The sequence below is a fragment of the Typopeltis vanoorti genome, chromosome 20 (assembly GCF_054136105.1).
Source record: "Typopeltis vanoorti isolate ZY-2024b chromosome 20, IOZ_Tvanoo_1.0, whole genome shotgun sequence".
NCBI lineage: Eukaryota > Metazoa > Arthropoda > Arachnida > Uropygi > Thelyphonidae > Typopeltis > Typopeltis vanoorti.
The window spans coordinates 70,698,030-70,721,502 of NC_143568.1; the positions used below are offsets into that span (position 1 = coordinate 70,698,030).

The 23,473-nt window shown below is 33.7% G+C and overlaps 1 protein-coding gene across 1 annotated transcript in view; it reads left to right on the top strand.

The window, feature by feature from the left end:
• The window catches only part of LOC150095553 (proteasome adapter and scaffold protein ECM29), a 691,438-nt gene that overhangs the window by 35,527 nt on the left and 632,438 nt on the right, over positions 1-23,473 (top strand). The window contains exons 4-5 of the mRNA XM_090409825.1: positions 6,845-6,994; positions 16,268-16,507. Coding sequence (XP_090265951.1) covers positions 6,845-6,994; positions 16,268-16,507 — 390 coding nt within the window. The remainder of the gene's footprint in view (positions 1-6,844; positions 6,995-16,267; positions 16,508-23,473) is intronic.

Below are 23,473 nucleotides of genomic sequence, written 5' to 3' on the forward strand. Positions count from 1 at the left end.
CCTTTATTGAGGTCTCATCAGTTGGAGCCAGACCCTGAAGAGATACCAAAGTTGAATTAATGCAGAAGTCATATATTACCCATATATAAGTAGTCAAAAGGTGTCATGTCACACATTAGTAAACCAAGATTAAACCAAAAATATAATTTCTTGGCATCTTTAATTTATAGTATAGCATAGTTGAAACTTTTCTTCGGTGCTCATAGTTCTGTTTTTGATTAGCATGAAAAACTGAATTATTCAGGCTTGTGAATTTAAACTTTTTTAAAAGACCTCTCCCCCCCCTTTTTTTTTTGTGTGTGTATGTCCTAATAGCTGAATTTCCATAATGCAGCTATATTGATTTTGATAAGTTAATTTTTTCTATCACATGCAGTTTTTTTTTTTTTTTAAAGATATTTTTACATTTACATAGATTGAATTATTTTCAAAAGTAACATCAGCAATAATCAGCCATCATGCTTGATCTTCCACCTTTTCTATTACTGCTGTTCATTAGCTTGATACTGGTGAGACCAGCTATCCTTGTTCTTCATTAATAGCTTAGAAATATACTAAGTCCTTATGTAAATTTGAGAAATGAATTTTCAAGCTTGTACTGCAACCCAGCTTTTTGAATTTGTTAAGCATGTTTTGGGCATTCAAGTGATTATTTCCTAAAATGTTTTTAATAACATCTTTAATTCTAGTTTGTGCTTCATTGTTTGTTTGGATTTTTCATCTGAATTCAGTATCCTTCAATGATGAACCACAAAGTCCCCCCCTTTTTTTTTAACTTTGCTTCTGAAAGATCAGAGAATTTATTGCGTAGATCAGTGATTTCCAAACTTTTCATGTTGGTGACACACTTTTTAGACAAACATAATTTCGCAGCACAGTAATTCAGTCTGATGTGCCTCTCATGGGTCACGTGGCCAGATCAGATGTAGTTTAAGTATATGCTTTTACAATTATATTTCGTATTACTTTTAGAAGGTTTATTTAAAAATCTCTTCCCGTTCATTCGATACCGTGTTAATAAAAATTCACTATTTATAGTAAGTGATTAATCACTTACTCCTTTTAAAACTGATCCCATCATTACTATAATAAGCAACTCCTTTTGATATTTGATAAGATCAAATATCATATAACTCCTTTAAAGGTTGTGTGATATAATTAGACTATACTCTTGTCTTGAGGGCACGACACAGTCTATTAGCAAACTAGAGGTTAAACTTGTTTCACGACACAACCTATCTCATGAAAACCTTTTTATTAAAAATATATATTACAGTATGATGAATAAAAAAAAACACATCAAGTGAGCTGAAATGATTCACTCTTTTTAATTTTTCAATGTATTTAAATATAGGGAAAACAGATTTCATAGTTCGCTTGTTGAGTTTTTTTGATCATACTGTATTTTTATATATAATAAAATATACAAAATAAAAATATATAATATATTTATTTCCAAGATTAATGTCATTGTTATAAGAAATAGAAAGAAAAGAAAGAAATATATAATAATAGAATTTTAATGAGATATATGAGCTTCATGGGATGAACACAGCTTTTCAATATTTGGTGGAATAGTAGATAAAGGCACTCACATTTCGTCATCAAGCATTCTTAAGCTACCACATTTCAATGTCTTCAAGTTTGCCATCGTTGAAAAGGATACTTCACACATGTATGTAGTGGAAAACTGCAAAAGAATTTTTAACACTTTTTTGCCTATGTTTGGATGCATTTTTGAAACACGAATCCAAAAGTTGTCTAAATCACCCTCTTCATACATCATTAACAGACTTCGATCATTTTTTATTTCAGCTAATTCTTCTTCTTCAATAAGTGACAAGTTAATCGTTGTAGTTGAAAAAAATGGATTTCTGATCCAATCATTGTCTTGTATTTCAATATTTGGGAAGTAGTGATGAATTTTCTCTGCGAGCATTGTTAAATGGTCAACAATTAGTGAGCTGATATCACATTTTAGTTCATAGTCTGCAGTTTTGGAAAACATTTCAAAATTTCCTTCTTTAACTTTCTTTTTCCAAATTTCTGTCTTGTCTCTCATAGCACAAATTTTATCCACCTCTGTTAAGATATTTTCTCCTTTTCCTTGCATACTGGTATTTATTTTATTGAAGTGTTCAAATATGTCAGCAAGATATGTCAATTTTGTGCACCATAATTTCTTTTGAATTAGATCGCCGAATTCATTTTGTTGATTTCCCTCAAAAAGTTTAAGCATCATTTCCCTCAATTCATATACACGACAAAGCACTCGACCTCTTGACAGCCAACAAACTTCTGAGTGTAGCATAAGTTTTTAAATTTTGCCCCCATACCTTCACAAATTTTAGCAAATAATCTTGATTTAAGAGGTCTACTTTTAATGTAATTGACCATTTGAACAACTTTGTCCATAACCTTTTTTAATTCATTACCAGTGGTTTGCATGATTAGTGCTTCGCAATGTAAAAAGCAATGAGTAATTATAATATTTTCATTCTCTTTCTTTGCTACAGCTGTGAACTCAAGGAGGGGGTTCCGAGTGGTTGACCAAATATCTTCTTTAACGGTGCTAACTAAAAGTCGTACCGGTACTTTGCGAAATGGATTCCGCTGTGGAAATTTTCAGTGATTACTCTTTAACTCTTTATGTTCGCGTGACACACCCTCACACTGCAGCTGACACACTAACGTGTCATGACACACAGTTCGGAAAGCTCTGGCGTAGATATTTGAAACAGTCTCCATCTTCATCCAAGGCTTGGAAATTCCTCAAGTGCAGTTGTGTTTCAAGGTGAAGTAATGACTTTTTTTAGTTCAGAAAACTTATATTGCAAGTTTTTTGGAACCTTGCATCTCACTGGTTGCTTAAGGGGCAAAGCTGTATAACTGAGAGGAGACCTCCACATAGCCTTAAAAGGAATGCAGAGAACCGACCAGGGCTGCTGACCTAATGTCCAATCCTCACCTTCTCGTGGTGCACCCTGTTGGGTATCTACCTGGATACTGAACAAACGAGGATGGGCTGGCAATTTGGGATTTAGCCGACCAAATTGTATTCTTATTGGTTAAACCAAAATAAAAAATGATGGTGCGACATGACAAAATTTCATGCCGGCTTGGGGCGTCGCCTGGTTAAACAAGGCCCTCGTTGTTTTCGCCAGGGAACCAGGGCGAACAGCGAAAAGTCAGCTACTGGAACAAATCTGAAAACAAACCCCAACTCAACATCACCAGAGATCGGTACTATCAACATAAGAAGCCTGAATGGCAAAGAAATGGAGCTAGCTGAGGAATTAGATACGTACCAGGTCGACATAATAGGGGTGACTGAAACAAAAAAGACCAAAACTGGTGAGATCTTTCTGAGCAACAAATACAAAATGTTATATTCAGGCAATGACAATCAAGGAAAAGAAGAAGTGGCCATAGTATTCAACACAAAATACAAGGCTAATCTTCTTGAATGGCAGTCAGTCTCAAGTAGAGTAATGTGGGCAAATATGAGAATGGGGAACTGGACAATGAGACTTATTTGTGTCTATGGTCCCACAGAAGGTTCTACTAAGGTAGAAGTGGAGGAATTTTTTGAGGATTTAGAAAAAGCAGCTGACACAATGAAGAAGGAAAAGTTGGTCCTTGTTGGGGATCTAAATAGCAGAGTAGGAAATGATTGTGAGACATACAAAAATATTTTGGGAAAATTTGGAGAAAAGAGCAAAGCTAATAACAATGGCAAATATCTGTTGGATTTCAGCTCAGGACATGGACTGGTTATTACTAACACACCATGTTCCAACATAAAAATGTGCACAAATTCACATGGAGAGAAGAGGCAAGGAATAAAAAACGTCTCATTGACTATGTTATTGTTGACAGTGATGTTTTCTCCCTGGTGCAGGACACTAGAGTGTACAGAGGATTTGAAATTGGAAGGGATCACTATTTAGTCTTGAGCAGGATAAAATTGAATTTCATATTGAAAAGAATAACATGTAAGAAAGTTTTAAAGCGAATAAAAGTTGAGCAGCTCTCAGATGTGAATTGTAGACTAAAATACACAAAGATTATTGAAGAAAAAAGAAAGAGTTTGAGAACAGTCAAACCTTCGAGATTCAGTGGCAAACTCTAAAGGAAACATTGATTGATTCTGCCAGAGAGGCATGTGGTGAGGTTGTCTGCAAGGATAAAAAAATCAGAACTCCCTGGTGAACACAGGAAGTTAAAGAGGCAGTGAAGGGAAAGAAGAAAGCATATCAAAAGTTCCTGTCAAATAAGTCAGCTTGTTCTCTTAGAGAATACAGAGACAAATGCAAGAATGCTAAACACTGTGTAAAACTAGCTAAACAAAAGTCATGGGAGGACTTTGGCAAGAATATAGAAAATAAATATCAAGAAGGTGGCAAAATATTCTGGAGGTTGTTGAAGAAGCATAGGAATGGAGGAAAGAGTGCTGTAAAAGGAGTTAGAGATGTTAAAGGTGACATGAAAACGTGAGAAAAAGATATCCTTGAAGTATGGAGTAATGACTTTGAAAAACTGCTAAATGAAACAAGCAGTAATGACAGCACAGTGGTAAAAAACACTGACCAGGCATGCAGTCAGGAATACATATCCATACTTGAAGTAGAAAAAGCCATCAAAGGCTTGAAATGTGGAAAGGCAGCAGGAGTAGATGATATTCGACCAGAAATGCTGAAATATGGTGGTATAAGAGTCTACAGTGACTGCACTGCATAGTTTAGAAAGCCTGGACGAATTCCCGATGATTGGAGTAGAGCTCTCATAGTACCCATATATAAAAAGGGAAATAAAACTGAATTTGAGAATTACAGAGGTATTTCCCTACTGAGTGTTCCTGGTAAGATCTATGCAAGTATACTTGAGAAACGGTTGAGAAGAATTGTGGAAGAAAAGCTTGGTGAAGAACAAGCTGAATTCAGGCCAAATAGAGGCTGTCAGGATCAGATCGTCACTTTATGACAAAGAGTGGAGAAATCATGGGAATATAACAGAGATCTGTATTTAAGTTTTGTCGATTTGGAAAAGATATATGACAAGGTGCCAAGAGAGAGAGAGAGAAGCTATTCAATGCGCTACAGTTATATGGTGTCAATGGGGCATTATATCAAGCAATTCTTAGTCTTTATTTGAGTTGTAAGTCAGCAGTTAGAATTGAAGGAAGTACAGGAAGATGGTTTAATGTTAAATCTGGTGTGAGACAAGGATGTACATTATCCCCTCTGTTATTCATTATCTATATGGATCACATTATGAAGGAAAGTGGTATTAAACATGATATCAAAATTGGAGATGTTGATGTCAGCTCTTTGCTTTATGCGGATGATGTTATACTTCTAAATAAATCTGCTACAAGTCTGCAAGATTCTCTGACTAAATTGAATAGCTGTTGTAATAGATATGGTATGAAGGTCAGCAATAAAAAGACAAAGATAATGAACATAGGCAGACTCATTGAAAATGTCAACTGTGTTGTGAATTCAGAACCTGTGGAACAAGTGAAACATTTCAGCTACTTAGGCACGATTTTTACTGAAGATGGTAAATTCAATATCGAAATAGACAACAGAATCAGCAAAGCTGGTATGGTAGGAAGTCAATTGAATAAATTCATATGGAATAAGAGAGAAATTAGTCAGAACACTAAATTGGCTGTATACAAGACAGTGTTCAAACCAGTTTTAACTTATGGATCTGAGAGCTGGATCAGAAGTAAAACACTTGGCCAAAGACTAGAGACCGCAGATATGAGAGTCCTGAGAAAGATTATAGGCGCGAACAGATGGCATCAATGGCAATATCATATTAAAAACAAGGATATTAGGAAAGAACTTGACATTGTCAACATCCAGGAATGCGTTAGCAGAGCTAATCTCAGGTGGTATGGTCACTTAAACAGAATGGGCGAGGAAAGATTAGCAAAACAAGTGTTCTCTGCCAGGTTGGCAGCAAAATGACCCAGAGGAAGACCAAGATATAGGTGGATTGATACGGTACAAAGTGCCTTAGACGATAGAAATATAAGATCTGATAATGTTGAAGCCTTGACAAATAACAGACTGATTTGGAGGAAAATTGTAGATAGGAAGTTAGTAATGATGTAATTTTTTTCATGTAATACTATCATATCCTGTACACCCCTTGAGGGTACACGAGCAGGAATTTGATGATGTTGATGCATCTCACTGATCCTTCATGACCATTGCTTCTATATTTAATGTAAACCAACTGCTCTGCTGTCCAATTCATTCAAAAAGAAAATAACTAATAATAATCTTTATAACTGAACCTTTTTTTAGATCTCTATTACAAAGTAGCCAACCATATTCCTCCTATTTGATGACCTTATTAAGTAGACTTTTTGCCCATTTCCTTCAGGTAAATGAGCATTGGAATGAATCATATAGGTGCCATTTTGAAACAAAAAAATTGTTGTCTTTATTACCATTATGTATAAAAATGACAAAAAGTAAAAATGACATTTTATGAAAAATTTGCAGATAGCCAAGAAATGAATAGTTTTCACAATCAGCCATGCAGGAATTAATAATAAAAAAAACATATTTAAGACAAAACTATTGCTAGCCTGCACTGTAGATTTATAAATTTTTGTAAATAGTTCTGAAAAAGTACTAAATAATATGGTATATTTGAAACAATGGAATAATGCTAGTATGTTCTCAATTCTACAGCTACTTTGTAAATATTATAAAAAATTTCATCTAACAAACAAGTAATATTACTGTTCCTTGATGTAAGAAAATAGTTAAAAATCATAGTCTTGATTGTTAATAGTTTTCTGAGCAAAAATTTTCTCTTTTAGCCTGTTATCCATATTATTACCAGTCCTTACGCATGTTAAAATTCCATCTGATCCAGCATCCTGTAAAACATTGTTTGGTCTAAATGAAAAACACCATGTATCAAAATTACTCAGTGATTTTGTTCTTGATTTTTTGCTGTTGCCATATGCGTGAGTAATATTTCAAATAATTATTTATTATTACATAACTGTTTATAATTAATAAAAATAATTTAAATTATTATTCCTCTTACATTTTAATACCACTAAACCTTTAAGTAATATGACTACAAAAACAGTGATAAATATATTTTGTAAGAGTGGAAAAGTGTCAGTTAGCAGTTTAAGAAGGGGAAAAAAAACAGTATTTAACTATTTCTGCTCCCTTTTTTTATGACTCCCAGCCACAAAAATTTCTAAACCTATAATAAATTAATACCATGACTAAAAATTTTTTTATTATTATTTTTTTATCATATTTCATATATATTTTATTTTTTGTGACCATTGAATACATACTAGAGTATACCTATATGAGACAATATCTTAACAATAGACAAGACTTTGAAATACAGTTCAGAGCAACCAAAGCACCAAAGCATGGAATAATTACTAAAGATTAGGTCATTGGATGAAGGGTCATTTGTTCATCTCTATGAAGCTGTTGTATTCATAACATTGTCTGCATTAACCTATGGTGCTTAAATTTGATCTTTGATATATATATATAATAAAAAAAAAGAGAGAGAGAAAAAAAAAAAACTTAAGAGTATGGCAACAAGCAATGGAGAAAAGTATTTTGGGAATTTAAAAAGTACAGAAGGTAAAAAAATCCAGACATTAGGCAGTTCACAGAAATCATTTGTTATTCAAAATCCAAATATTTAAAGTACAACTCTCCTTGCCATGTAGCCAGAAAAATATCACAGATAAACAGTTACTACAGTCCAGATTCTCAGAGAGGAAAACAGAGGATGAGATCATAGCAACTGGATGTGGATGGCCATTTAGAGACTAGAGCAGAAAAATGTGGGCGAGGCGATTGCACAGCAGGAATTTTGTATGCTGATCATTTATTTTTTAATAATCCAGATACCATGGAATAATCTTGAAATTATATCATGGAATTGATTTATTTTACTAGCTTGACCTAACCTAGAATCTTTCTGGCCAAAGCAGGATGGTGGTCTCACACCGAACAGTGAAATTCTCCCACTTAATGACATTCATAAACATCCATGTTCATAGTAGTATTCAAACCCATAACTTATTAGTTGGTGAACTAAAACTATTCACTCAGCCAACCAGGCTGGCAACAAAATTCCTTGTTTAATTTCAATGAATTTCAAAAAGTATACAAAGGCAAATATATATATATATTTTTTCTTCTTCTCTGCACTGCTTCATTAGAATCCAGTCACTATCTTCCGATAACTCTTACATATCCTCTGTATCCCATTCTTGTACCCTTTTAACATTTTGTATTGCCAAAATTATTAACTATTTCAATTAACTTTCACTTTTCCTATTTTCATTCTGACTTCCAAATTTCCTTTTAAAATTCACTCTTCAAGTGAATTTCCTGAGTGGAGGAAATTCACCTGAAATTGGTGAAGGTGGAGGAAATGCTAACTAAACCTCTGGATGAATGACCTTCATCATATGCTGAAATACCACCACTCTGCATTTAGAGACCTGCAATCGCTGCTGCTGCTGTATGGTCTTCAAAATAGTACTCTGGTTCCTTCTCCCTCATTCCACATGTGCTATGTGGATGACATGTTTCTTTCAAAGACAATCCCACCATCTTTTCCATGATCTTTCTCTTTGGTATCCAGTTCTTTACTTTTTTTGCCCATCTGTTATCCTGCACTCTTTTTATGATTTTTCCATTCTTTCCATTTTTGGATCCCATCTTTTATCAGCTGTATTTTAGAAATTTCACTGATTTGTGAGTTCCAGGTTTTGTTTAATATTGTTACACCTTCAATTTTTTTTAAAATGTTTATATTTTTGTAGTTTCATTGATTTCTCTAATTTTTTTAGTTACTACATATGTTAGTATGGGTTTGATTACTCCTTTATAGATTCTTATTTTTTTGTTTCTTTGCTTATGTTCTTATTCTTTCAGATGAGACATCCAATATTTTACTAGCTTTTATTGTTGTTCTTGAACTTAGTTTTGTGTGATGTCATAATTGTTTATTTCTGTTTCTAAATATTTTATTTTGCTAACCTTGTTCAATTATTTTCCCTTTAATTTCCAATTTACATCTTATTGGTTTATTGGCAACTGTCAGTGTTTCAGTTCTGTTGATATCTTATTTTTATCTATTTTGTAGGCCATCTTCGTTTTCTGCTAATAAGATTATATCATAAGCATAATTATAATTTGTATTCTACGAAATTAGTTCTACAATTTGTTTTGGTTTTGTCCTTTTTAACATGGTTGCTTATGTCTTAATTTAAACCATTCTATCAAATGCTTTTGTTAAATCAGTAAAGCACATGTAACGAGGTTTATTATATTCCATCAATTTTTCTATTATTTGCTTTAATATAAATATTGCATCTATTGTTGGTCTATTTTTCCTGACTCCTTGTTGCTCATCGGATAATTCAAGTAAATTATTTATTATATTTCCAAATATTTTTGTGCATAATTTTAATGTAGTGAAGAGTAGATTTATTCCTCTGTAGTTCTGGATATGTCCCATCTCTGTTTTTAAACATTGGTATTGTTAAACTCTTCTGCCAGTGATTTGGTATTTTTCTTTCCTTAAATACAATATATAAAATATGGCAGTTCTTCTGCTAATTGTTTCCCTTCTATATTTTAATAGTTCATTCTGTATCTTTCTATTTCAGCTGATTTTCTGTTTTTTTAAGTTCTTTAAGAGTTTGTTCGATGTCTTTTTCTGTTATTTCAAAAGTTATGCTATCCTCGTTGTAAACATCTTTATTGTTGATTATATTAACTTTGCTCCTTTCTGTGTATAGATTTTGAAAATAATTTTTCCATTTATCAAGTCCAATATTTGTTAGCTTTATCTTTCATTTAGTTCTTTCTTTTATGTTTGTATTCTACAGATTCTTCTTTGAGTACCATAAAAATGTTCTAAACTTTTTATCTCTTCTTCATAGTGTTCATCTTGATTAGTTTTTGTACTAATTATTTTTTCTCCTTGTTCCTTCATGTACAATGTCTTTAAAAGCTATCCATTTTTCTTCTTTTTTGTTTGTTTCTGTCTTTTAATGTTTCCAGTTTATCTAACACTCTTTTGGTATAGGGCATCTTATACTTTCATCCTGGAAAAATTCTGTCCTGTATTTTGTTCTTCTCGTGTTGTGTTTTATTCTTTAATGCATTTGATAGTTTTATTTTTCCAAGAACTAACTTATGGTTGTTTCCTATATCTGCTGATGTTAGAACTCTTACAGTTTAAAATAATACAGAATTTAAAATAAATTAATGAATTAATTTAATTTTAATTCATTATTCATACAAAACTATACCAGATTTATTCCATTTTCATTGATTATTTCTTAATTAGATCTTTGATATATACCTGGAATAGCAACATTGAAATACCCATTTATTATTATACATTGTTATTTATTTTGTCTATCACATTTTGAAGATCTTCATAAAATTCTTCTGTGTCTAGTTTTGGTTTCCCTTCTTCTGGATTGTATTCACTAATAACATTTAGCAATTGTTTCCCTTTCTTTAGCTTTAAATGTTGCTGCTTGACTTATGCAGTATTCTTGTACTTGTTCTTTAATATCTTTATGGATCATTCCAACATTATTTCAACTCCTATAAAGATGCTCTTTCATGTTTTTATACTCCATTATATAGTTTCCAGTTTGCTTTATACTTTGCCTTTTTTTTTTTCTTTGTCACTGATATTAGGGTGGCCTTTCTGGTATACTTTGACTACATCATCTGTTCACCTCCACACCATGAGATTGTGTTTTGAAATATTAGTATAGAGTAGCATGTAGGAGCATATCAGAATAAATTCTTCAAATCTGTACCTTCAAATTTTGCTGTGTTCCAAGATAGTGTCCACAATTAATAGTAGACATGCATTTTGAATGACTTGTACTATTCAGATCAGAGCTTTGCATCACACATACATACAGCCCACTCTCAGAAGGTACTGATACCTACACATTCACCCCACATAAAATAACTTATGCTATCACTGAATGCCAGACTGCAGAACATTACTGCAGTTAATGGACTGCTTGCACTGTCTATCCCACACTTGACTCTGTATCCTCAGTTTCTTCTTGAAACTGTAGGAACATTTGAGAGGACATTCTCACCATGTTAGGTACTGAAATCAAGATAGTGGGAAGATATTTCATTAACAAAATCTCCAAACTGTCCAGAAGAATACATGTAATTAACAGTCATAATATACTAGCTTTATAGCCTTAGTTTGCTTTGTCCACAATTCCAAAATAACTTACATTAACATGACATGAACATTGGTAAATGTATGTAGATTGCAGAGATGATTTTGTTGAGAAATAATTAACATGATCTGCTGAACATGATACTGATTACTCTGATTTTTCTTTTGGAATGCATTGGTGTGTGTGTGTGGGGGGGGGATTCTCAAATATACTGGACGTAATTTTCAGATGCACTTTTTTTACCTTCCAGCTTAAACAAGTGAAATTTGATAATTGATAACATCTGTTAGCAACAGTATATATTTGAGAATAGAGGAAAGTGCTAGCCTCACAGTTGCACTATAAAATAAATATGAAACAGAAGTTAGTCACAAACGGTATAACAAGATATATCATGTTATGTACCATGAGATATATTCTATTGTCACATACTATTCATATCAGTCTCATTCAAGAGGTTGTCTTCATAGTTCACAAACAGATGTGCTTTGCAGTTAACTGTGAAAGACATTCTCATTAGTAAGTACTTAATCATGCACAAAACTCCATAAAAGCTAAGGCAGGAAATTTTACTACTTCTTGAAACAACTTAAATAGTTTGTATATAGATGTGTTAATAGAAATGATTTCTAAAAATATTCCAGCTGCACATTTGAATGTAAAGCAACTTGTGGATGATTCAGGTGTTTTAAGAATAGAACTGGAATCTCATTAGCTACAAGAAATGGGGAAGCAGCATTTGCAGCTAACAAATTCATGGAAAATTTTGAAGAACTGATTTGCTGTTGTTCACTTCCCAAGTGTTCAGTTTAACAAAAAACTGTTCTCTTCTGGAAAAAAGATATCTAAAAGAACATGCATTATGAAAGCTGAACAGAGCTGCCAGGACAGAGTTATCGAACAATCATTTTGATGTTGGGATTGAATGCCTCAGGAGACTCGGAGATGAAGCTCCTATTTGTCATTCCAGCAGAACATTCAAGAAGGATTATATCTCACCTCCAAGTGATTTTTAAGAGTAGTAATCAAAAGGCATGGGTGACCTGTGAAATTTTCAAGATTAGTTTTAGAATTATTTTATACCAGCAGTAGCACATTTTTGTCATGATTTTCAAGCTGGATAGTTGTTTATATGGAACATGATATCATTCACTAATTAAACCAGATATAAGATAGAGGGAAAGTGGTACTGAAGAGGTGATTTTCCAGATGTTCCATAAAATTATATCCTCACAGTTTGGTGATACTCAGTGTCAGAAACTACAATTTCTGGATAAAATAAATTGCATGTACACCCACATCAAGTTTGCTATTGAACATGAATCTTACAACAGTCTTTTCTTTCTGGATACTTTAATAATCTGTACTTCTACAGGCTGTATTGTATTTTCTGTTTATAGAAAACTTTCCTTCACTGGCAAATACATCCATCCTTCTTCACACCATCATCCATCACAGAAGACAGGTGTTATCAAAACATATATCGAGTTCATGCAATCTGTTCTTTTGTTGGAAGAATTAAATAAAATAAAAATCATATTGGCTACTAATAGATATAATGAAACCACCATCCAGAAAATTGTTCATAGGCATCATCCCAGACTACAATCTGATGTAAAAAGAAGTTCCATAGCTTACCTTAAACATCAGAACAAAAGCCTGGATTCTTAAAAAAAAAGTCTGTACACTACCTTCAAATGAGCTAAGAAACTGTCTTCTTTTCTATCACCTACCAAAGATAAATTTCATTTTTTTTTTTTTTTTTCTTGCCTGATGTCTATGAAGTGCCTTGCTCATGTTGACTTATTTTTGGACAGAGAGTCCATTCTGCTAAGATTGAAATCCAATAACATTGGGACTACTTCGAATTCTTAGAAGCTGAGAAGTCTGGTCTTGCTTACCATGCCATTGACACAAAACAAAGAGTTCTTTGGTATCAAACCAAAGTTTTTCATTCCATTAGATTTAAGTTTCATCTATTTTTGGAACTTGTAAAACTTTATGGCACCATCTGAATCTTAACCACTCTGATTGCATGCTAGTCTCAAAGTTTTTGGAAGTGATTGCCATTAACTATTAGTTAATAATAAGTTATGTAACCTTGTTTTTGAATTCCAAATACTATCCATTGTTTCCCTTTGAACTCTAGTAGTGCATTCTCCTGTTAACTTAGCTGTAACTGAGACAGCAGAAGTAAACACATCCTACATGTTTTAATTTTCTATATCATGTGTCACCCATTATAAAAATATAATATTCCTCTTGAATATTTTACACGATTCTGTTACTTTTTTGTTTCATTTAGCAATCCTTCAAAGTAATAACTCCATACATATAGATTATCTTCAGTTTCTATATCACTCTTTATAATCTCTGATTCCTTTTACAGTACTTTTTCCTCTGTTTCTAAGTTTTTTTCAATAGCCTCCAGAACATTTTGCCATCTTTCTGATACTTATCTTCATTGTGTTCTTAAGATCCTGCCACCGAATCTGCAAGGTGACATTTTCTTGTTTTTAGACTTTCATATTTTTTTGAATAATACTTGTATATTTGAATCACCACTAAAAGATTCTTCCCTTTGATACTTTTTAAAACTTTTGCAAATTTCTCTTCTCGTTATTCAATTCATTTTTATTCTTCTCAAAACTAAATGGTGATCACTCTTCCTATTTCATATTCTTTCTACACCCTCATGTCCTGAATCAGCACAAAGAAATTGCTATCAACAATAGCAGTCATTGAGAGTTTTCTAATTTCTTGTCTTTAATCCATATGAATTTATATACCTCTTTATATAGGAATATTGCATTAATAAGGACTAGCCTATATCCTTAATGGAAATCCATCAGATACTTACCTTTATTCTTACTTTTGTTCTGACAAAATTCCGACAAAATGTTCTACTATGAAAGAATCGAAGGAATTTTGGAAATCATTAGAAACTTTAGCTAACAAAGCAAAAGCTAGTTCATGTTGGAGATCTAAACAGCAGAACAGTGAAGTTGGTAATTAATACCTCACATATAAAAATATTTTGGTATTAATCACCAACTTCACTGTTCTGCTGCTTAAATATCTCCAACATGAACTAGCTTTTTCTTTGTTAGCTGAAGTTTCTAATGATTTCCAAAATTCCTTCGGTTCTTTCATAGTAGAACATTTTGTCAGACTTTATGCACAAATAAGTCATTGTCCAGTTATCTTTTGATGTTTGCCCACATTACTTGATATTGCTTGCATTCAAGCTTATCCTTGTTTTTATTTTTGAATGACTGGGGAAAAAACTCCCTGATCATTATTGCCTGAGTATAAGAACATGTACACTAGTTTCCATAAAAAAATTGCAATAACTTGGGCAGGGGGGGGGGGTAAAAACACATGAACTTCAGGTACATTATGTAAAAAAAAGGTGTCACCAAATCTGATTATCATATACAGATGAGTGGGTGCTGTCAGTGGTGTATATGCAAATGAGCCATGACATGAAAGTGCGCATTTTGGAGTGGTTTTTGGTGACCTTATGTGCAGGAAGCACATATGGTCACCCCCAAAAAAATCTGATGTTGAATTCATCTGCAGTTATGCTGCTTCACATTGTCCACAACAAACGAATATATATATATATATATATATATATATATATATATATATATATAATACAAATAAGTTTTTTTTAAGTTCTTGTAATAACTGCACAAGCAAACTCTTAGAAGCAAACACTCATAAAAACATGAATCCAACATACATAGCCAGTTATTTTCAAAGTACAGTTTATATTTATGATTTAGAACACCCTTGCATCATTTTTCCCTCTTACTAACCTTTTCTGGTTAGATAAATGAGGGTACAATTACATGGTGCTGTATCAGAAGTCTGTTGATGCTATGATACCCATTTAAAGGTCAGATAGATGAGAGATCACTGTATTTTTTTGAAAAAGTAAAAGTCATGAAAGCATTTCTTTCTTATATGTTCTTTATTAGAATGCTATCTGTATGCTGTATTATTATAATGACATAAATCAGTGTGAAGATAATTTTAGTTTAAAAATAAACAGAACTGGTCCCAATAGTCATGAAATTCTCTTAACACAATTTTTTTTTTTTTTTTGATCCCAATTAATTACAGTAAGCAAACATCCATTGTTCCTGTTTTTAGGCATACTCATAAGTGAATAGCAGCTATTAGCTTAATGTCTGTTTTTTTCATTCCATCCCATTAGTGTGCCATCTCCTATCCAGGAGGTTGACTAACATGATGTGACTCATGGTTAACTATGGGCATAATGGCGTGATGAGGACTCTGTCTCTTCCACATATTGTCGTAAGTATTCATGGCTGTAAATCTGTGTGTTCACAGGGCTGGTTTGCTTGTTCTGAAGGACAAAAAAAAAACTCGTTTCTGGGTGAAAAAAATCCTCTAATTCCATATGAAACTGGCTAATTCACCTTAAGTCAAAAGAGACCAGATAAAGGTTCTTCACATAATAGACAGGGAATTGAACCCAGGTCTTTCTGACTAAAGGGTTTTATCTATACCAACTGAACTATGAAGGCTCTCAATGTCTGTTTTTACACATGAAACTTGAGAATGAACAAACCCATTTTAATTAAACTTGATGTTTAAGACATTGGAGAAAAATTGTTTAGCAGATTCAGTTTTTGGTAAAATCAAAAAACTGCTAGTGATGAAACTTCATTCTGCAAATGATGCAGGCAGAGGAGTTACTTACCCTCAGGAACTGGTGAATGAAATAATTAGTGGCTGAGATATTTGAGATATCACACCTAGTGTGAATGTACATAATTCTTATTGTCTTTTGTTTGTTAATGTTGTTAAGTAATACTTCTTAATGTCACAACTATGCATACAGCATTATGTTGTATATACATTGCTGAACTTGTTTGGGGAAATATCTATTCCAATTACTGGGGGGGGGGTGAGATTAAGTTGTACTACTTTTCAGCTCACATTCACAGATAATGTATATCATAGTTTGTTTTTCATTCCTAGAATCACAAAATCCACTCAGTCCAAGGCAGATTCTGAAGGCACTTCTTTGCAATTATCAAGTCCACCACCTCCTGGTTTAAGTGAACATTCCTTTAAAAGAGTGCTTGGAGAGCAACCACTTCCTCCAGATCAGCTTGAACTTGTAAAATTAGGTGTTGTTAAATTCATAAGCTGTGGTGTATACAATGAAATTGATATTGTTCCCCATTTAATTGTAGCATCTTCTGATACTAGACATAGGTAAGTCCGAATTGCTTCCTTTGCTACAGTGTGCTTAATTTATTAATGTTGCATTAAAATTTTTTGAATATTAATGTTGTATGTACTATTTCTGGGAACAAAGATGAAACCATAACTTAAAATACTGCTATCTTTCAAAAAGATTTTAATGGTCTAGCAGTATGCAAGACAGTTATCTTGTGTTACACTCCAACTCAATCCTTCCTGTGTGAAATAGTCATAAATAATCACTGTTCTGAATGAAGAATTGATGACACTAATTGTGCATACATTATCAGATCAAAAACACAACAGGTTTTTGATCTGATAATGTACGCAATGTAATCAACCAAGATATCACAAAAGCACAGTGCTACTGGTTTTATTAACACATTCACGTTGGGAAGTGTTTTGCACATTTATCTTACCCAGGGGACTTCTCATTACCGTTTGTGTGCCTCTTCTGTGTTGGGCAGGCAGACACATTGACACAAAGTTTATATGGCATATTAGTTGCAACTCTTTCGGTAGAATTTTATTTGAAGTTAGCATTTGTGATCTGTCTTAATGATGTCGAAAAGTTCAAATGAAATTGAACAAACATTTATTTCATGTAATTGAAAATTTGGACAAATGTTAGGACAACTGTTTTTAGTTAGATACTGTGTTTGGTGGTACAACAAACAGTTTTGCTTGAGTTGATGCAGCATAGTTTCTGCAGGAGGAGATGTGTTTCATTAGGTAGTAGCCGATTTTGTCCCAGTTGTCTCTAATTGCAGTATTTGTTGACAAATATATTATACAGACTGCAAATGTATCTGTACCTTTTCAGTGATATAATAAAACTACTTGTTTTTCTTGTATCAGCAGAATAGTGGCTTTTGGAGAGAACATGTTGTGCACTATATAGGGACAGCTGCTTTCAGTCTTGGGACAGTATACGCATAGGAAGTAAAAATTTATCTGTTCCTAACGGAAAATGAAGAAGAATGCATGTGATGAAAGCCTACAAACTAGAAACATGTGGGAAATCCACATGTTCTAGTGATGAGCCACTGTCAAAATCAAAAAAAAAAAAAAACACATTTGATGAAGTTTGAATTTTCTGGAATGTAGTGAATTCAGATGATGATGTTAATCAGGTATTGTATTTACAGAACATCTGATGAGGAAGATATTTCACAAAGTAAGGTTTCTGAATTTTCAGTTTCAGTCGAATGGAATCCAGTAAGTAATAACGTGGCAGTACTGGTTAAGGAGTACAACAGCAAAGATAAGCTACTTTTACCACTTGATGTTGAAAATCCATCTGCAGTGTACTCTGCATTTTTAACTGATGTCCCATTGGAATTTATGGTAAGAGAAACTAACAGATATTCAGATTAGTGCTTATCTACAATTCAGGATTGTGAAACTCCAGCTAGACAAGCAAATTTCCAATGTTTAAACTTATTAAGAATGAAATTATTTATGTATATATTATACTACTATATAAAAAAAAGGGTGGGGAGTTAAGGTCCAAAGCTGTATAACTGAGAGGAGACTTCACATAGCCTTTAAAGGAATGTAGAGAATCGACCAGGGCTTCTGACCTAATGTCCAATCCTAACCTTCTCATGGTGCACCTTGTTAGGTATCTATCTGGATACTGAACGAATGAGGATGGGCTGGCATATTAGGATTTAGCTGACCAAATTGTATTCTTATTGGCTTAAACCAAAATTTCAAATGATGGTACAACATGACAGAATTTCATGTCGGCTGGGCATCGCCCGGTTAAACAAGGCCCCTGTTGTTTTTGCCAGAGAATCAGGGTGAACAGTGAAAAGTCGGCTACTGGAACAAATCTGAAAACACACCCCAACTCAATATCACAAGAGTTGAAGATTGGTATTATCAACATAAGAAACCTGAATGGCAAAGAAATTCAGGCAATGACAATCAAGGAAAAGAAGGAGTAGCCATAGTATTCAACACAAAATACGAGGCTAATCTTCTTGAATGGCAGTCAGTCTCAAGTAGAGTAATGTGGGCAAATATGAGAATGGGGGAACTAGACAATGAGACTTATTTGTGCCTATGGTCCCACAGAAGGTTCTACTAAGGTAGAAGTGGAGAATTTTTTTTGATTCTTTAGAAAAAGCAACTGATGCAATGAAAAAGGAAAAGTTGGTCCTTGTTGGGGATCTAAATAGCAGAGTAGGAAATGATTGTGAGACATACAAAAATATTTGGGAAAATTTGGAGAAAAGAGCAAAGCTAATAATAATGGCAAATATCTGTTGGATTTCTGCTCAGGACATGGACTGGTTATTACTAACACCATGTTCCAACATAAAAATGTGCACAAATTCACATGGAGAGAAGAGGCAAGGAATAAAAAAAATCTCATTGACTATGTTATTGTTGATAGTGATGTTTTCTCCCTGGTGCAGGACACTAGAGTGTACAGAGGATTTGAAATTGGAAGTGATCACTATTTAGTCTTGAGCAGGATAAAATTGAATTTCATATTGAAAAGAATAACATGTAAGAAAGTTTTAAAGCGAATAAAAGTTGAGCAGCTCTCAGATGGGAATTGTAGACTAAAATACACAAAGATTATTGAAGAAAAAATGAAAGAGTTTGAGAACAGGAACCAAACCTTGGAGATTCAATGGCAAACTCTAAAGGAAACCCTGATTGATTCATCCAGAGAGGCATGCGGTGAGGTTGTCTGCAAGGATAGAAAAATCAGAACTCCATGGTGGCACAGGAAGTTGAAGAGACAGTGAAGGAAAAGAAGAAAGCATTTCAAAAGTTCCTGGCAAATAAGTCAGCTTTTGCTCTTAGAGAATACAGAGACAAATGTAAGAAAGCTAAACACTGTGTAAAACTAGCTAAACAAAAGTCATGGGAGGACTTTGGCAAGAATATAGAAAATAAATATCAAGAAGGTGGCAAAATATTCTGGAGGTTGTTTAAGAAGCTTAATAATGGAGGAAAGAGTGCTGTGAAACGAGTTAGAGATGACAAAGGTGACATGAAAACAGGAGAAAAAGATATCCTTGAAGTATGGAGTAATTACTTTGAAAAAACTGCTAAATGAAACATGCAGCGATGACAGCACAGTGGTAAAAAACACTGAACAGACATGCAGTCAGGAATACATATCCATACTTGAAGTAGAAAAAGCCATTAAAGGCTTGAAACGTGGAAAGGCTGCAGGAGTAGATGATATTCGACCAGAAATGCTGAAATATGGTGGTATAAGAGTCTTACAGTGACTGCACTGCATAGTTTAGAAAGCCTGGACGGAGGGACGAATTCCCGATGATTGGAGTAGAGCTCTCATAGTACCCATATATAAAAAGGGAAATAAAACTGAATTTGAGAATTACAGAGGTATTTCCCTACTGAGTGTTCCTGGCAAGATCTATGCAAGTATACTTGAGAAACGGTTGAGAAGAATTGTGGAAGAAAAGCTTGGTGAAGAACAAGCTGAATTTAGGCCAAATAGAGGCTGTGAGGATCAGATCTTCACTTGACGACAAATAGTGGAGAAATTATGGGAATATAACAATGATCTGTATTTAAGTTTTGTCGATTTGGAAAAGGCATATGACAAGGTGCCAAGAGAGAAGCTATTCAATACGCTACAGTTATATGGTGTCAATGGGGCATTATATCAAGCAATACTTAGTCTTTATTTGAGTTGTAAGTCAGCAGTTAGAATTGAAGGAAGTACAGGAAGATGGTTTAATGTTAAATCTGGTGTGAGACAAGAATGTACATTATCCCCTCTGTTATTCATTATCTATATGGATCACATTATGAAGGAAAGTGGTATTAAACATGATATCAAAATTGGAGATATTAATGTCAGCTCTTTACTTTATGCGGATGATTTTACTTCTAAATAAATCCGCTACAAGTCTGCAAGATTCTCTGAGTAAATTGAATAACTGTTGTAATAGATATGGTATGAAGGTCAGCATTAAAAAGACAACAACAACAATGAAAATAGGCAGAATCATTGAAAATGTCAACTGTGTTGTGAATGGAGAACCTGTAGAACAAGTAAAACATTTCAGCTACTTAGGTACGATTTTTAGTGAAGATGGTAAATTAAATATAGAAATAGACAACAGAATCAGCAAAGCTGGTATGGTGGGAAGTCAATTCAATAAATTCATATGGAATAAGAGAGAAATTAGTCGGAACACTAAATTAGCTGTATACAAGACAGTGTTCAAACCAGTTTTAACTTATGGATCTGAGAGTTGGGTCAGAAGTAAAACACTTGACCAAAGACTAGAGACTGCAGATATGAGAGTCCTGAGAAAGATTAGAGGCGTGAACAGATGGCATCAATGGCAATATCATATTAAAAACGAGGATATTAGGAAAGAACTTGACATCGTCAGCATCCAGGAATGCGTTAGCAGAGCTAATCTCAGTTGGTATGGTCACTTAAAACAGAATGAGCGAAGAAAGATTAGCAAAATAAGTGTTCTCTGCCAGGTTGGCAGCAAAAGGACCCAAGGAAGACCAAGATATAGGTCGATTGAAATGGTACAAAGTGCCTTAGACGATAGAAATATAAGATCTGATAATTATAATATTGGAGTCTTGATAAGTAACAGACTGATTTGGAGGAAAATTGTAGATAGGAAGTTAGTAATGATGTAAATTTTTCATGTAGTACTATCATATCCTGTACACGTCAGGAATTTGATGATGATGTTCACCTGCCCTATCATTAAGACAGGTGAACCAGTAGTTGTCAGACTAATTAGAATCTAAATCTTTTATTTGGATAGCCATGTACTCTTGAACATAATGGTACAAGAACCATCAACAACATCAACCACTTTATCGTGATTAGTTTGGCAATTTTAATGTTCAATAAAGAAACTAAAACATCTATTTTCTTAATTTATTAAATAAGCAAATTCATTGTTTATGCTAAAAACTTGAAGTTTCTGAAAGTAATAAGCATTACCATAGTTTGAGCTTATTTCACTTTTGTCACAAGCAGCTTTATTATTATACTTAAGACATATTCCTAATATTTAATGCAGTCTTAAATTTGTTTGCATTATTTTCAAGAATTTACTAACATGAAAGACCATAATTTCAAAAATTGATTCCTCCTGGAGGCCAAGTAGTGAGATCCTTAAAACTTGGTCATTAAGAAAAGAAACAAAAGGGGAAAAAAAAAAGACTTTCTCTGCTGTATTCAAAAGACACAATCCCGAAGAGTTTAGGGTATTGGATAGTGTATGCGTGAGTGTGTGTGCAATAAGCTATCAATAAAGTAATATTAAAGAAGTCAAGAAGTTATATTCTTGGTTTAGTTCTTTATCGAAGTGTAAGCAAGGAAAGTTTGCACGTGAAGTCACTTCACGACTGGGTTACTTGTATATAGAAGCTATATATAATGTCTTCATTTGCCTAATGGAAACCAGTCTGGGAGTGGCTCTTCCCATAATGCAATGCATATATCCTTACGGACTTGTATAATGCTTTGCATTATGGGAAGAGCCACTCCCAGACTGGTTTCGACCTTTATTGAGGTCTCATCGGTGGGAACCAGACCTAGAAGTGATACCAAGGTTAAAATAATGCCGTAATGTAATGTAGTAATAAGGGGTGACACCTTTTGACTACTTGTATAGAGTCCCTGTAGCTCATTCGGTATAGATAAAGCCCTTGGTCGGAAAGACCTGGGTTTGATTCCCGTCGATGACTTGAGGAACCTTTTATCTGGTCTCTTTCAACTAAAGGTGAGTTAGCCAGTCTCATACGGAAGTAGAGGATTTTTTTCACCTGGGAACTCAGGTTTTTCATCCCTCAGAACAGGCAAACCTGCCCTGTGAACACATGCGAATCTACATAAATACATACTTATTCCCTCATTTGGAGGGCTCAACCCATCCTAAGGGATGGGGGGGGGGTTAGGAAAGGGGAAAACCCCATATGAAACAAAACTACTCGTATATGGAAGTATGACTTCTACATTACTTCAACCTTGGTATCACCTTTTGGTCTGGCTTCCAGTCATGAGACCTCAATAAAGGTCAAAACCAGTCTGGGTAGTGGCCCTTCCAATGATACAAAAAATGATTTCACATCAATTGCCTTAGTATCCCATAATGCAATGCATGTCTGTAAGGATACATGCATTGCATTATGGGATACTAAGGCAATTGATTTGAAATCATTAGTGTCTGTATACAAGTAGCCCAGTCGTGAAGTGACTTCATGCGCACACTTTGTTTGCTTACGCTTGGATAAAGGATTAAGCCAAGAATATAACTTTTTGGCATCTTTAATTTATAGTATAACCAAGTGGAAAACTTTCAACAAGCTGTTATTAAAGTCATATATAAGAACTTTGTTTTTACAATATTTTTATGTTTTGCTATTTCAGTTAATTACAGCTGATTCTCACTATAGCAAACTCAGTTTGTTAGTTGATAATATAGAGTTAGCTGTAGTGAATTTTCTTTAGAATAGCCTATGGGAGTTCATTTGGAATTTATTGATAGTGGGTGAGTTTAACAGAATGGTGTTTGTTATGATAAGTTGATTGTGCTTCATTTTAACTTACTGCTTAAATCGAAGTAAATACCAATGATTGCTGAAAATGGACCAAAAGGAGATGATAATTGAGCAAAAAAAAAAATTGGAAAATATCCATAATATTGGAAAAGAGTTGGACCTGACAGCAAGAAATATTAATGTCATTAATTTCACATTTCACCATTAATATTAATGGTGAAATGATGAGATACAAAAAATGTATTAGAGAAAAAAAAATTGCCAAGCAGAAGTGGGACAAATTAAGTAACAAGAATAGCAGAACAGAATATAGAGAAGCAAAGAAAAAGGCTAAGATAGCAGAGAAAGATCTAAAGCTGAAGCCTATGCTAAAATGTGTGAAAGTCTGGATAATGAGGAAGAGATCAAAAGTAACTCCCCCCCCCCAAGAATAGCCAAACA